This window comes from Schistocerca nitens, chromosome 1 (assembly GCF_023898315.1).
Source record: "Schistocerca nitens isolate TAMUIC-IGC-003100 chromosome 1, iqSchNite1.1, whole genome shotgun sequence".
In the NCBI taxonomy this organism is placed as follows: domain Eukaryota; kingdom Metazoa; phylum Arthropoda; class Insecta; order Orthoptera; family Acrididae; genus Schistocerca; species Schistocerca nitens.
Genome location: NC_064614.1, coordinates 1,126,422,192 through 1,126,439,346, shown reverse-complemented (window position 1 = coordinate 1,126,439,346; position 17,155 = coordinate 1,126,422,192). Strand labels below are relative to the sequence as shown.

General features: G+C 37.8%; 1 protein-coding gene across 1 annotated transcript in view; it reads right to left on the bottom strand.

Moving 5' to 3' along the window:
• Nucleotides 1-657: 657 nt before the first annotated feature.
• The window catches only part of LOC126199327 (putative phospholipase B-like 2), a 182,636-nt gene continuing 166,138 nt past the window's right edge, over nucleotides 658-17,155 (bottom strand). Inside the window, exons 6-8 of the mRNA XM_049936175.1 lie at nucleotides 14,467-14,792; nucleotides 2,491-2,684; nucleotides 658-1,056 (exon numbers count right to left, since the gene is read on the bottom strand). Of these exons, the coding sequence (XP_049792132.1) occupies nucleotides 812-1,056; nucleotides 2,491-2,684; nucleotides 14,467-14,792 (765 nt within the window). The 3' untranslated portion in view covers nucleotides 658-811. The remainder of the gene's footprint in view (nucleotides 1,057-2,490; nucleotides 2,685-14,466; nucleotides 14,793-17,155) is intronic.

Below are 17,155 nucleotides of genomic sequence, written 5' to 3'. Positions count from 1 at the left end.
CTATGACCTATCTGTACATTCTAGTACAGTAATTATTTGAGTTCAATAAAACCATAGAACTGGAGAATGGTATTTGGTGGCTCCCTAGACTCAGTGTAGGCTCTGCTACTGCTGATTTACTTGTCTTTCCCAGATGGCAATTGTTTCTCTGCTCCTCAAACTGAGTGTTAATAGTTTTTTCTTTTGTAGTTCCTGTGTACACTTGACTGCATGCTCAAGGGATTTTATACACTCCTGCTGTAACAAGTAGCAGGCATAGATCCACTACAGTGTGGTTTAAACACTGTTTCAATTCTGTGTCTTCTCAGATCTTGCTGAGTGATTTGTGATTCTTTTTATGAACTGAAAGAAAAATTTTTCTTCAGGAGGTAATACTGTAATGCATGTAACAAGCATAAATGTAAGCATGTGAGTCCTGTGTCACAAGTGATATAGAAAGAAGCTTTATCATTGCTCTTTTTAGTAATGTGTTTCTTATTTTCTTGCACATTACTGATATTGTTCCATCTGACTGGAATTTATGGAATATATATTTTTTTTCTTTTTATGTTGCATGTACGTGTGTGTGTGTGTGTGTAATCATGACTACAGCATTACAAGAAGTAAATCACCTATGGGAGCAGAAGCACCAGGATATACTACAGCTTAAAAAGGTACTTCCTACAAGAACACACATTTATTCTTACACAACACAAAAAAGTTACAAACATTGTAAATGTGGCTTTATAAACAAATTTCTCATCTGCACAACCAACTATCCACTTGACACCACACTCAGAATTTTGTGGTATTTAATGTGCACACTGCACTATCAATGACTACTGTGCCAATGCCACTCGTGTAGAATTGGCTTGAAAGTCCACCTGTCTGGGTGACCAACATGGCTGATTGTGTCTCCAAAATCAGATTTGCTCCACTGGAATGGAGGCAAGTGAGACCCGGTTGTGGGTCCTGAGACTGACAGAAACTGAAGCTTGGACACTAATGTACTGTTGGTCACCTTGGCGTCAGTCGCACCATGTGAACGGTGACCCAGACTTGGGAATGGATAGGTACCTGAAATGTGCAAATATTGTTAAAGTGAAAAATTTATAGGTATTATGAAATTTAATTTAACAGTTCAAAAACAGTAAGTATAAATTATTACAGAGCAATTACTATGTTTGCTTGTTGCATCTGACTCAAGACTATTTTGGCAAGGAATTACTATGTATGCTTGTTGGCTCCAACTCAACAATATTTTGCCAAGTCTGTCTGTTTTTAGTGCTCTATCCAGTTAGTAAGTACCAAAAATTTTAGGTTCTTCACATAGATGAAAATCTCATTCTCAGTTGTCCTGGCAGTCTTTCTCCTCCAAGGGATGATTCTGCCACAATCTTGATGAAGCTGTCTTCTGATTATCTCATTACATGCCCACGCCACTTAACCCATTCAGCTTTTATTTTTGCTGAAATGTTGGGTTCTTTAACAAGATCACATGGATCTGTAACTATGTACAGAACATCGTACAAATATACTTCTTAGAAAAAGGGAAAATAATCACTGTACAATTTAACAGTGTGAAGTTGGGCTGATTTAGCATGATACCAAAATAAATATGACTCCATTTGGTGAAAAAATAATGTGATACCTTGCCACAAGACTGCAGCAACACATTCATAAGGAGTTATTGCTGTGAAACTGCAATACCAATTGCTGCCACAGCTCATCTGCACTGGTGTCCTACAGATACTGTGTACCCAACATGAAGAAATGGCTCACTCTTATGGCATCATCATCAAGGCAGAGGATGTTTTAGAGAGATTAACAGTTCTTTTTTTTTTCTTCTTTTAAGAATTTAAAAAAAAATCAGTTCTTGGGAAAACTGTCTGCACTTACATGGAGGCTTTATTCAAATACTAATTAATTAGTTTTTGAGAAATTGCTCTTTCATTTCTAAGCTGGATACTCCACTAACTGGCACCATGTGAAGCCATTTACAGTGAAGTAGTGGACCTTTACATCTCACCAGTAACCCTGGAACCCTGTATATGTCAAACTTCTCAACCTGTTTTACATCTTATATGATATCCATGGGGCACAAGAGTGTGAACAAATGTTTTTTAGATAACAGCAGCTGTCCTTACACATGAATTCGCCTTTTTTTCTATTTCCAATGTACTTGCAGAGGTATTGGCTCACTGACCTGGACCAGTCCATTCAAGTACTTTTCTACACACTTAGATGTTCAAAAGTCATCCTGACAGCATTATTTTTTATAGTGGCAGCTCAATATTACTCAACACTTTTGCACTCATCAGATTTTTCCAGTGATGACATACAAACAGACAGTGACAGATTTCTGCCTCCTATGTGAGTTCTGCTAGAGTTGTTGCTGTGGAAGTTCCTGTGTTAGCTCTTTTTACCATTAACATAAATATAATTCAATGATGGATGTGGTAATCATGTAACTCACTAACAACTCACACACAAACATAATGAAGCACTTACCATTTTTGGGATTGAGATCACATCGTGCAGCAATAGCATTCTCTGCACTGTAGGGTGGAGTGCAGTTGCATCTCGAAAGCGGATCATGTTGGTAGTCATTGCTTGTCATCAGGCGCAACATAGAGGGTAGGTCATGAGCTGTCTTAAAGTCACGCTTGAAGATGAGAGCTCGTGGAGTTTTGTCATGAGTGAACCTGCAAGAGTACGAGTAACTGTTTAATTGGCAACAACTACACTGTACTGTTTAAAAAAGACAAGAAACAATGTAGCATACTAGACAGTTCAGAATATGAATCAGGTAAATCTGAATGATATTCAGTGGCAGATTGCTGCTGATCATAATAGAAGCTTTTGTCAGATGTGTACTATATCAACAATAATGTCATATTTTGCTTTCTTTATGGCTTTGACTTTTGCAAAATACCCTGTGAAAACCCTGGAAGACTACTGTTTATTAATGAGCATGATGGCACAGAGATTAAGACGCTGAACTTGAATTCAGGAGAAACAGAGTTAAAACACCCATTCAGCCATCCAGATTTTGATTTCTCATGCTTCCTGTAAATTCATCAAGGTGAATGCCAATATGGTTTCTTTTGAGAATGACGTCGGTGACTTTCTTAGTCATCTGTGTAATATGTGAGCTGGTGGTCCATCTCTGATTACCTTGTCACTGATGAGACATTACATCAAACCTACCTTTAGTTGCATTACATTTGAGAAGACACAGGGAGTAAAAGCATGCTCAAGTTCAAATCAAAATAGTGGGAGGCATTTCTGAGCACAGATCATGCCAAAAATGACATTCTTGGTAGTTTATCTGTATATTTACTCTGTTTTAGCTTATAAGGCAGCTGTATTCCAAGGAATTTTACATATAATGACTCATTTAGTGAGCTGCAGTAAGATGTATTGCAATTTCTAATGAGATGAAGCAACAGCAATATGAAGAAAGGAAGAAGTACGTTAAAACAAAAACTGGAAATGAAGTTAAAAGAATGCAAAGAAGTTTCCATTATAATTATGCGATGAAGTGATGGTCTAAAAGGTTCTGGTAAATACAAAAAAGATTTTATTGTTAGAATATAGGCCTATGGTCAACAAAGCACTTGCCTATTACTAAGTGGAGAACTCAGACTAGCTGTTAAGCTCCTGCATGTTACTATACAAAAACTATACACAGGTAGTTGGCAGGCTAATAAGATTGTTTCTATTTCTAAATATATACTCTGTAGGCAACCATAATCCGCTTGATGAAAGATACTTCATCTAAATATAATTGACTTTCTGTCCTATTTAATTCACATGTGAAATGAGAGAAACATTGTTATACGCCTTGGTGCATTTCATAATCTATTTTATCTTTTTCTTACCACCCCAGATGTATTATATTGCAGGCAGCAGAACTATTGCATGGTCTGCCTCTGATATAGAGTTTTGGAGGAACAATGCCATTTTCCTTCAAAAATTCCCAGCCTACTTCCTTGAAAATTTCTGTTATGCCTCTCCAAACATTCGTAACGTCTAGTGTGTGTGTTGCCATGTCTATCAGGTATGGACAGCACAACACAACCACAGTACTTCTGCAGCATGCTATACAAGACGCATTCAATAAATAAACAGATTTATTTTTAAAGAATCTATTACAAGATTGGAATACAACATTTATTTATTTTTCAGTGTAATTCCCCCTAAAGTTCTATGCACCTATACCAATGCTAGAGAAGTTTCTTAATTCCATATCCAAAGAATTTTTGGGGGCATATGTGTCAACAGTATGCACTGCTGCGTGAACTGCCTCACCATCAGTGAATCTTGAGCCATTAAGTGCTTCTTTCAGTGGGTTAAAAGTGTAATAATCTTAATATGTCATATCTGGTGAATAAGGGTGGGTGTGGCAAGAATGTGAACTTCAGCTGTCCCTGCACGTATCCACGTGCCTTCCTTTCATTTCTGATGTCAAATGTTTTGGAACCCACCTTGTACACACTTTCTTGAACACCAGTACATCACAAACAATACAGTGGGCTGATCTGACCCTAACGTTCATCACTGTTGCAATATAACTGACCGTAATATGCCCGTTTTCCCACATCAACTCACGAAGTGTTGTTTTCTATGACTTCACAGACAGAGCATACTGGGCACGACAAATCTTCAACAGGTGTTACACCCCATTTGAACTTATCTGCCCACTTTTACACTTGTGTTCAGCTCATACAGTTGTCACCTTATTGCATCTGACAGTGAATTTCAATCGGTTTCAACCCTTCAGCTAACAGAAATCATGACATTCCACTGCTCAACACTGGTGCAAACCTGCAAGGGATCCACCATCTTGTTTTGTTGATTCCCACCATCCTGCTGTGAGGCAGGTGTGCCAGCCTCATCTTGTAACAGTTATAGAACACCATCAAAAAATAAGAAAGAATCACATACTTTGTCAAAGTTTTCTATTTTTGTACAACTTCTCTCTCTCTCTCTCTCTCTCTCTCTCTTTTTTTTTTTTTTTTTTTTTTTTGACCATGTATTAGTGCTTCATTTGTAGTTACCATTACGGATTGGCAATGTAAGGTTTTATCACTTTAATGATATCCCTCTTGCAGGGATGGCTCCTTAACTTCATAACAGGGTTTCACTGAAAGACTGTTTCTCAGGCATAAAACTAACTTCAGAATGGGGGAATTTAACACAAGCATGTTAATCAAACATCCAAACTCAACCTTGTAGCACAGCTCATATGACAGCTGAATATGTCTACAAGTGGTTTACTGAGCCAATACTTTAAGGCTTAATCTTACAAAGACTGATATTAAGCTATTTCAAAACAGTGATAACTTGTTAGCACCAAAAGTGGCCAATGCATGTTCAGCAGCAAGCAGTAACAATACTAAATATGATAGATAACTATATATCTTGCAGAAGCCTTATTAAGGTTTTTTTGAATTCATACATCCCCCCCCCCTCTCCCCAACACATTTACCCCTTAATGGTTTTTGTAGCTGATGATCAAAATAATTTTCAGCTGAATTATGATTACCACAATCACAATACAAGACACACCCAGAACCTCCCCCCAGAGACCATGTCTCTCCCCACCCCAACCACTCGCCACACTCCTACCTTCTACATGCTTCCTCAAGTCCATACACTCAACCACCCAGGACACCCCATTGTAGACAGTTACTGTGCCCCCATAGAGAATCTCTGCTCTACTAGGTGAATGACTTCGTCATATTTCTCGCAATCTACCCTCCTACATTAAAGATACCAACTATTTCCTCCACCGACTCTCCACAGTTCCTGTTCCTTTATCACATGGTGCCTTACTCATTACTATTGATGCCAACTCCTTCTACACTAACATCCCTAATGCCCATGGTTATTTAACACAACCTTTTCCAATGCCCGACAGATTCCCAACCTACAACAATATCCTCACCCACAATTACCTCTCCTTCAAAGGCACCATCCTATGCCAACCTGTTTGTGAGCCATCTACAGGAATCCTTCCTAAACACCCAGAATCCCAAACCTCTCACTTGGTTCAGACTCACTGAAGACATCTTAGTGATCTGGATCGAGAGTGGGGATACCTATCCACATTCCTCCAGAACCTCAACACCTTCTCCCCCATTTTCTTCATCCGGTCATACTCAATCCTGGATGTAGACCTCTATCTCAGAGATGGCCTCATCAGTACCTCTGTCCATATCGAACCTACCAACCAACAGCAATACCTCCACTTCGACAGCTGGCACCTATTTCATACCAAGAAGTCCTTCCCATACAGCCTAGCCACCTATGGCTGTTGCATCTGTAGTGATGAAATATACCGAGGCTCTCACTGAGATCTTCACAGACCATAATTACCTTCCCAACCTTATACCAAAACAGGTCTCATCCCTTATCTTTCCAATCACCCACCACCTCTCAAAGTCCCACCGTCTGGCCACAGAGGAGCAACTGAATTACAGTCTCTGGCAGGGTCTGACTACCTCTCATTGTGCCCCGAAATTGCCTGTGTGAATTTGTGCAAGTTTTATACCTCTACTGTGGGACGCAGTCAAAAAGCTGAATATTTAAAGCATTTTTTTGCATTGTGTCTGTCTGCAACTCTATGCCAAAAGAGATGGCAATTATATAAAAGCAAGCATTAGTATCCAGTTCATACCTCGAGTTGCATCCTTTCTTTAATGATTGAAAGGCTAGTCTTTCCAAAAATATTGTTCAGTCCAGTTGATCTTATGTAGAGTTTGATCACAGGAAACTTAGGCACAATTTCTTTGTCTTGGCAGCATTACAGAGCTGATAAATTGCTCCCCAACAGTGGATATTTCATGTGCAGATTCTCAAGTTGAAGAGCCTTGTGCACTATTTCCTTCCCATAGAGGAAAGTGATGTGATTGAAGTTTCTTATGATAACATTCTGGACTAAAACATTCTCGGTTTACGTGTTGCATCATATCTTGGTACAATTTTGAACTTTATATAAAATCCTCAGTGATCATTATCAAGACTAATGGATGCCGTAGCTGCTGTTCTGGTGACAATTTAAGGCCCATAGATGCCTTGTAATTGTTCACTGTACATCATTACATCAAGTTGTCTGAGATCGTGTCTATATCTGCACTAGTTGTTCCAGTGCTCTTGTGGGAACAAAAACAAATCAGAACTTTTGCCAGTGTCTTCTCAGCATCAACACTTACACAAAATAATTAGTTTGTGGCCATTGTCCTGGTTGATCTTTTTCTTGCACATTCTAATTTCCACCACTCCTTTAATAACAAAATCCCTATTTGTAGAAGCACGGGACAAGATTTTAGTTTCACCAAAAATTATTCTGTGTTTATTGCTCATCAACTGTTGATTTATCAAGATATTGATTTTAATGTGCCAAAGGTGTGCTGTACATCAGTTGGTAATGGTATGGATGGACTAACTGATTTAGTTGCTTCCAACTCACAAATAACCTTAAAAATTTCAGGGACTCTAGTCCGAGACTGTCCTTAACTGGGCGCAACACTACTTTACCTTCTTGGGCAGTTGGAAAAAGTTCTTATGCCTCTTCCTCCCAGAACCTTACCTGTTTTGCTAAATACAGAATTGCAGAAAGGATGAAATACAATAGGCAAATGATCACATAATTGTTTAACATTTTTATGTTTTGTTTATATCCTGGCACCAAGACATAAGTTGATCAATCACAAGCCATCTATGGGCTGTAAATGGTTATCACGATGGCAGCCACTTAACAGTCAGTTGTTCTTGATGAACACAATGGAGTATTTCACCAAAAGCTCGAAACTTTACCAAGATTTCATGTGACAAGTACAACAAAGATGTTTTCTACAAGAATGGTATCATAAAAAACTTAAGTCTCGTAATAAACTATGTGATCAAAAGTGCCCTGACACCTGGCACCCACCACCTGGCACTGTCCTTGACGACACCTTCCACTCTCACAGGTATACGTTCAATCAGGTGCTGCAAGATTTCTTGGGGAATGGTAGCCCATTCTTCACAGAGTGCTGCACTGAGGAGAGGTAACGATGTTCGTCGGTGAAGCCTGGCATGAACCTGGTGTTACAAAACATCCCAAAAGTGTTCTATAGGATTCAGGTCAGGACTGTGCAGGCCAGTCCATTACAGGTATGTTATTGTCATGTAACCATTCCGCCACAGGCTGTGCATTATGAACAAGTGCTCGATTGTGTTGAAAGGTGCAATCACCATCCTCGAATTACTCTTCAACAGTGGGAAGCAAGAAGGTGCTTAAAACATCAATGTAGGCCTGTGCTGTGATAGTGCCACACAAAATGAGGGATGCAAGCCCCCTCCATGAAAAATGCGACCACACCAGAACACCACCGCCTTCGAATTTTATGGTTGGCATTACAAACACTGGCAAATGACGTTCACCAGGCATTTGCCATACCCACACCCTGCCATCGGATCCCCACACTGTGTACTGTGATTCTTCACTCCATACAACATTTTTCCACTGTTCAATCGTCCAATGTTTATGCTCCTTAAACCAAGCAAGGTGTCATTTGGCATTTACCAGCATGATGTGTGGCTTATGAGCAGCAGCTCGACCATGAAATCCTAGTTTTCTCACCTCCCGCCTAACTGTCATAGTACTTGCAGTGGATCCTGATGCAGTTTGTAATTCCTATATGATGGTCTGGATAGATGTCTGTCTATTATATATTACGACCCTCTTCAACTGACGACAGTCTGTCAGTCAATAGATGAGGTCAGCCTGTACGCTTTTGTGTTATATCTGTCCCTTCACGTTTCCACTTCACATCAGAAACAGTGGACATAGGGATGTTTAGGAGTGTGGAAATCTCATGTACAGACGTATGACACAAGTGGCACCTAGTCACCTGACCATGTTTGAATTCTGGGAGTTCCGCGGAGTGCCCCATTCTGCTCTCTCGAGACGTCTAATGACTACTGAGGTCACTGATAAGGAGTACCTGGCAGTAGGTGGCAGCACAATGCACCTAATATGCAAAACATGTTTTATGGGTGTCCGGATACTTTTGATCATATAGTGTACTTCACTGTTCGTCCGTTCATCTATAATTCTTATTCATTTCTGATGGGAAAAAACCCATTAGCGAGGAATCTCAAGACAAAAGAAAGAAAGAAAATATTTGCATCTTATTCGAAGTGCACATCCTGGCATTCACCTTCATCACCAGCACCTTCATCAGAGCTTAGGAGTTTAAGCCTGCTTTGGATATTTATGAATCTGCCATTTTTTTAGATATGTCTCTGTCTTCTTTGACCTACTAATGTTTACTGCCCAGTTGTTTTGTCTAACAAGATACAGACATGAAAAAATTTCACCACTGCTAAATAATTATCTCATAGAATATGAAACTACTGACCTGTGTTACATTACAGTTCCATCTCAAAAATTATAAGAAAGCGTCTATCTCAGGCTTTTAAGATTCATAAATAAAATTCTTCTCTACTGTACAACAAAATGGTGTTAGAAAGTGTAAATCTACACAGAGAGAAATCTTTGAATTTTTAAGACTGTACTGTAAAATCCCTTGATCAACATAAATTAGATGTAGGCATTTTTATAGACCTATTAAAGCCTTCAGTGTCCTGGACCATAACATCTTGCTCAAAATATCAGAAAGATGAGAAGTAAAAGGTGTAGCGCATAGCTGGTTGTGTTAATACCTAAAAAGTTGCAGGCAGAAGGTAAAACTTCAATATGAATTTAACACCAAGAACAAAACAAGAAACAACCGATTGCTTTATAGCAAATTACCAATTAACTATGGCCTACTACAGGGCTCAATTTTAGATTCACTACTCTTCTTGATTTATGTGGAGTACATTGTTGAATATATGTGAGTCTCCAAAAAGCTATGCTATTTGCAGATGACACCAGCATATCGCTTACTGGATCCAGCCCAGAAACCTTGCAGTTAACAACAGAAAGTTCTATGAAAAAACTTTGAATTATCCACCTAAAACAAACTTATTGTAAATACCAAAAAGACTGTGTGTGTGTGTGTGTGTGTGTGTGTGTGTGTGTGTGTCAGCTTTCATTTGTGTCCTCCATCTAATCAACTGTGTTGAAGCACAATTAAAAAATGATCCTTTAGAAAAGGTGTCACTAAATTTTTGGGTCTGTCGGTTCAACAAGACTAAGTGGGACACACATATAAATAACTTGTCTATGAAACTCTCATTCATGTGCTATGGTTTAAGAATATTAAAGTCTACAACAAGCAAAACAACAGTACTGCAGGCATACTATGCACATCTCTTTCTGGGAACACTCAACTCACAGCATAAAGATGTTTTAGAATGCAAGAAAGAGCTGTAAGAGTAAGTTGTGACCTTAAGAAGATGGAGTCCTGTATGTTTCATTTTACTGAGCTTGATGTTCTGTACGTCTCAAGCTTATTCATTTATGAACCTATCTTGTTCACTGGAGACTACCTCTTGAAAACAGGCAAGCTACTACATAATGAAAATGTACACAAATACTGTTGGCTCAAATGGCTCTGAGCACTATGGGACTCAACTGCTGTGGTTATCAGTCCCCTAGAACTTAGAACTACTTAAACCTAACTAACCTAAGGACATAACACACATCCATGCCCGAGGCAGGATTCGAACCTGCGACCGTAGCAGTCCCACGGTTCCGGACTGCGCGCCTAGAACCACGAGACCACTGCGGCCGGCCCAAATACTGTTGTTGGAAACAATATCTACACCAACAATATCACAGAACAGCAGCCTATCAGAGGAGCATAATTAACATTGGGATTATACTACACAACAAGATACCAGAGGACATAAAAATTCCTGTGTATTCAATATTTAGAATAAAACTAAAGGCATTTCTATTGAAGCACTGTTTCTATTCTGCAAAAGAATTTCTGAATATGTAAGAAAAATTTAATTGTAATAATAGATACCTAATTTTAATTTACCTACTATGTGTTAATACTATGTACCATTGCAACTTGTCTTCGGCCTGTCTAATATCAGTTGTACTATTTGTACTGTCTGATAAAATTGGAAAAAAATCAATGTATCCATCAGTTATGGGCTGCAAGTGGTGTTACCAGATGTACCAGTATTTCATTAATTCATTGCTAATACTATGAAATCTCTGACCATTTTGCATGTTTTCACTCTTTTTCATTATCAAGCAGTGAATAACCCGTTACATACTGCCGGAACTTATTTCAGTCAGTTTTACTTGTTCTATTTGTTTCATTTGTGTTTTATTTATTATTTATTTGTTTCACTGGGCAGAAATCCAGCTTCCATTCCCAAATAGCAAAAAAAGTACTGCAAGAAAATTACGTAATTTACACATAATTTCTTTCATTACTTTGTGGTCCAGAATGAGAAATTAAGGGAGGTGTTTTCACACACAGTGCAATATCTATTAGAAACTACTGGTCACGGAAGGGGCCTTTAATGGTGTAGGAGGCCTGCTGAAGCACCATGCTACAAAACAATCTTTCCACTCCAAATACAGCCCAAGAAATCAAAGAATCCCGTCAGCAGAAAATAGAAGAATGGTCCAAACAAACTACTGTGAAAGAATTCAGAAGACATTTTTGGGCTCAAAGTGATGGGCAAACTCATATTGCATGCATTTTAAAGAGCAAGAAAGCAGAAATTTATTCATTTGGCCAACAACTCAGAAACAGCAGGATAATATTCAGATTCACAACCTGAGAAGGGGGATGTTTGTGGCCTGTATGTATACTGTGACAGATGGATTGCAGAGATTATAGACACCAGTTATGAGTTAAATGAAACTGTAGTGAACTTTACGCTACCACACGGACCAACTGCTGGATATAGGTTTCCAGCTGAAAGACAGCAACAACACCATCAGTGCTCACTTCCTGTTCATAATGTTTTGAAGATTGTAAGTGCTCCAGTTCCTATTGGTTCAACAGGAAAGCATCAAAATATCGAAGGAAGACACTACAGCAGTGGAACACATGTTTAGTTCACTTACTAGCTAATTTCAGTACAAAACAGAGTGCACAGAAGTTGTATAAACTGAAATCTTTAAGTCTTTGGACCTTTCACATACATTTTGGAACCATTTAAAATGCTTGAAAATGAGTCTCTTATCTTTCAAAACGAAAATTATGTTAAATAAGGCTAGGTTTTGATTTTTATGAGCCTGTTATGTGATAATAAAACAGGTTTTATGTATGGCAAAAATTTCAGTTGTTTATAAAAGCTGTTCAACCAAAAAGTGTAAGCTCTCCTTTTCAGGAATTGTAGAACTATTTGGTACTGCTTAACAGGAAAAAAAATCAAAATTTCATGGACTGTAATTTTAAAAAAAATCCATTAATTATAAATAAAGTTCAGAATCTATAGTAAAAGAACTTTGACAGATAGATCCAAATGGAGGATTTCTTTGTAATCATAAAGCAATTATCTTTCAAATAAAAAACCAACAAAATATCTAGAACTGTTCCAGAGATAAAGCATTTTAAAATTTTTTCCAAAATTTGCATATTCAAAATGGTATCTGCTGTGTCATCTTTGGAGGGCTGTATCTCTGAGCCAAATTTTTTTGGAGAAAACAAAAAAAATAGTGTGTTACTTACTTAATTCTTCATTTTAACATGTGCTAAATTCAATAACATCTGAGACTATGAAGGTAAGATTTTCCCTAGACTGCCTGAATTGATATGGACTGTGCTGTAATGATGTAATGTTCATAAAAACTGTATGGTGACCAAGACTAGTGTACTTCCATTCAGTGCTAAAGATGGATCACAGACATCCTATGAGACTTCTTGTCAGAGTGATGAACTTAACACTTCATTTGTATTAAAACAAGAATGTATGGATAACATGTGTTTTAATTTTTCTACTCAAAATGTAGTAAAACCAGACAGTATTTGCAGTTCTAAATATGACCAGAATTATTTTATTCCATTACAGTTTACCGTCTTAAAAAACATTTGACAGTTTATAGATAATGTAAAAACACACACACACACACACATTGGGGGGGGGGGGGGGGGGGGGGGGGAGGGGGAGAGAGAGAGAGAGAGAGAGAGAGAGAGAGAGAGAGAGAGAGAGAGAGAGTAATTATCATTAAATGAAAATAGTGGAAATGAAAAAATGAATTGAAACAGAAGGAAAAAATTCATTGGAAAAATCGCAATAGACAATATGCCTTCAAAAGTAACAGATTTATGAGTCTTTGGCAACCACCCAAATTACTCCCACCTTGCTCTTGGCTTTTTCACTGAGAAAGATCACATTACCAAACAGAAGACAAGACATCAATTAAATTCTGTATTATAATATTGGGGCAGCAGCAAGTGCGTGTAAAGTGCACGTACTATTTTTAACATTATTGATAGGTGTATATTGCTGCAGTTTTTACGTTTGGACTACATCACCAGCTGTTGATAAAAATGTTTTGTTTTTACACTGAGCAAAAACTTTTGTTTCACAAGAAAGTACTCTTTTCCAAAAATATTAGATTATGAAATGTTTTTCTCTACATGAAGGCTTTATCATATGGGTGGTACTGAGCTTCCTATTGCTTGTCCGCAGTAAACTATGTGCAAAAATTCATAAAGGTCACAAAAAGTAAAGAAAAATATCTACTGATCACAAAAAAGACAATTTATTATTGAGCTGCTCTCAGTTTGTAGCAAAAAGGAACTAAATACATAAGGGCAGAATTGGGTCAAAAATCATATTTATTGTCATTATTAACTATCTATTATTCATTTAAATGTAAATGAATATAATAGAGGGAAACATTCCACGTGGGGAAAATATATCTGTTTGTGTTTGTTATTGTCTCTATCAACGTACCAACGCTTTCGTTTGGTAAGTTACAGAATCTTTGTTTTTAGATATATCATTTAAATGTAATATTTTTTTCTATAATTATGACAGAGTTCTATTGGATATAACATTAAAATAAAAGTAAGCTAGAAGAGAGAATGCAAAATATAATGACAACTATGAGCCATTTTAATATAGTCTTATTTATTATTGCAATAAAAGAACTGTTGGCTAACACTGCTGAGTCAGATTATGACAACCTCATGATGTATGTATATTGTTGAAGTAGGCATGTGAGGAGACTTAAAGATTGTCTGTATGCAGAGAGAGAGAGAGAGAGAGAGAGAGAGAGAGAATCTCTAATGGCAGTTTTATTGGATGGTAACAAATTGGGAGAATAAAGTGAAAGTTTTGCTGTTTGAGCGATGTGTTTTGAAGAGGTTAAGTAGAGGCAAAGGTATATTTTCCAGGAATGAAGCAACCTATTTCCTTCAGATCATTTAAGCATATATGTGAAATATGTTTTGACAGTGCTGAAGCAATGGACTGCAAATTAATCTGCAAGTATCTTTTTAAATCCAGGCAGAGAGCATACATAACACAGCCAGCTTAGCTTATCTGAATTTTGTCTTTAGTACAGACCAGTCACCAAACTTCTTGACGAGGTCCTGGAAGCCTCCAGTATTGAAGATTATGGGATCGGCTGGTGCATTGTAAGATGCCCAATAGGTATTCTTGCGTAACTCCTCCGTGCGATCTTGGTAGCGCACCAGTCCCGGAAGTTGCTCCAGAACCCACAGTGTTCCATTGCTGACACCACCACTCTTGCCTGGCTTAAACCGCTTAAAGTCTACCACAAACCACTGGTTGTTATAGGTGCCACTGTTGTATCGTGACAGAGTTTTCACCCACGTGCGACCATCTGCAGAAAGACGGTTTGCCACTATGTTCCGCACACTCTCTAGCACCTGGAAATGACACCAACAGGCTCACTGGAAGAGAACACTGACTGCAATATTCTATTGACAAAGATAAAAACACTACAAATCAATCAACTTTGATTTATTGAGCCATCTTTAAGCATTTTCCACACAGTTGATGACTTCTTTTTCACACATGGTATAGTTGCTTAATAAGTCAAGCATTTGGCACATATTAAAAGAATATATCAAACAATGGAAAATTCAGGATGGAATGTAAGAATACCAGAGAAGGAAAGTTGCTACTCACAATATAGCGGAGATGCTGAGTCGCGATAGACATAATCACGACTCAGCATCTCCGCTACATGGTGAGTAGAAACTTTCCTTCTCTGGTACTGTTAAAAGAATATATATTGTTAATGTTAGACACATGTAATAATCATTGAATATAAATGTCTCATGCAGAATGAAAATATGGCAAACATTAAGTATGTCATAATACACTCGCTGAGAAAAACATTTTAACAAATACACATGAGATGTGTGTTAATCATTAAGTATAAATGCATTATGAAAATAAAGCACGACAGTATAACACAATAAACATTTTAAGAAAAGCTCAAATAAAATAGTGATCAAATCATACATCAATTTTAGTAGATTAAATCATTTTTATAACATATTTTAAATTTTTCTATCATAGACAAGGCTCTTTGTTCAATCCATTTTTCTGTGTTGTTTCTGAAGACATTCAGTGATATACTGCATGCTGTAGTTGTTAATATATTAAATAATTGTATCCCTATATATGTGTAACTATTGTGTGTTTTTAAGCCTTGGATGTCAATCATCCACCTTCAATGTGTCATACTTAAGCATAGACTGTCACATTTTACAGCTGTCCTTGTTTTCCTTGACATACATCAAGAAGCTAAGAATGAACGGGGATGCAGTTGTCAGTATTTTAAGCTCTTTAAGGAATTCCCTACATGATACATAGTTTCTTACTCTATCAATACACCTAATGGCCATTTTCTGCCAGATAAAAATTGTTTTCGCTCCAGAGGAATTGGCCCGTCTCAGGTGAGATGGCTGTGATAAAAAGACATAATCGGAGTTCTTTAGTAGCCTGTCAGTCACACAAGTCAAGTTTTCTTAGTGTGTATGTGACTCAAGCTAACTTTGTCCATACATGGTAAGTGTGAGTTTCCCAAGTTACTAATGGATCAATATGAATGCCAAAAAGCTTAACTGAGGCACTACAGTTACCATAGTTACAAAATCTTAAACGAATATTCTACAGGAAGAAAAATACCTTGTGGGATTATCATGAACAACTTAATCGTGTTGAACAGAAGCAAGTAGAATCAAAAGGGGGTTTTTGGGACTACATCAGAAGAATCAGTATCAGTACATATGAATTAACAAATGACGATTGTTTCAATAAGGCCAGTTTGCAGGATGCAGAACAATGGGCACTATGCATTTTTGTGGGGCCTGCTATCAAAAGCATTGTGGAAAGTACACATGGAGTTTCCCAGAACTATGGACAAAATAGCAGTGGCAACTGCAGTTGCTTTGACAAATTGATTCAGTGACTAGGCCAAGGGAATAGTGTTTAATGTAGAGATTTTGTCACTCACCAATAACTTTAATCTTGCTACAATTAAGAGCTCCTTTAAGCCATATGGACACAGACTCTGACTCATTTATTTTATGATGATTCCTCCTCCTGAGAACCAAAGGCACTGTAGACAAATAATAAAATGTACCTCTATCTCTGTTATAGACTTCACGTATCTGAAATGTCTGATAAGCAATAATTTAATGACTTAAAAGTCTCCAGAGCTACTTTAGGACCACGCACTACAGTAACCCAGTTTCTGTGTGAAGCCACAATGTCTGAAGTGCAAGCAAGTAGGGCACTCTGTTCAAAAATTTCCACAGGTGAATCGACAATATGATCAACTAATACTTCCCCTCTTGTGTTAAACAGAATAGGGGGGGGGGGGGGCAATGTGACCACTGTGGAATGCTCCCAACAAATTCGACTAAGGGACACTTCAGTGCAAAATCACTGGCAGACATCTGTCTATTCGGCTATGTAAAGGGAAGTCATGGAAGTAGTTGTTTGATACAGGTATCTGGGGATAGCCAGAAAAAACTGACTACAGTGAATTTGTGCTCACCGCACTGTATATTAACTGGTGTGAGTGGAATTCTCTCAGTTCCACATTGTTGGGTTTATGGGTGGGAGGGAGAGAGAGACTTTTGAGTATATATGGAATTTTTTTCTACCATGAGCATTAGCTAAGACTTCATTCTAGGTCTGTATTTTCTGATTAAACAGAATATCAAAATCAATTTATGGCAGTGCACAGCAGAGCCGGATGGGACATCATTCCGTC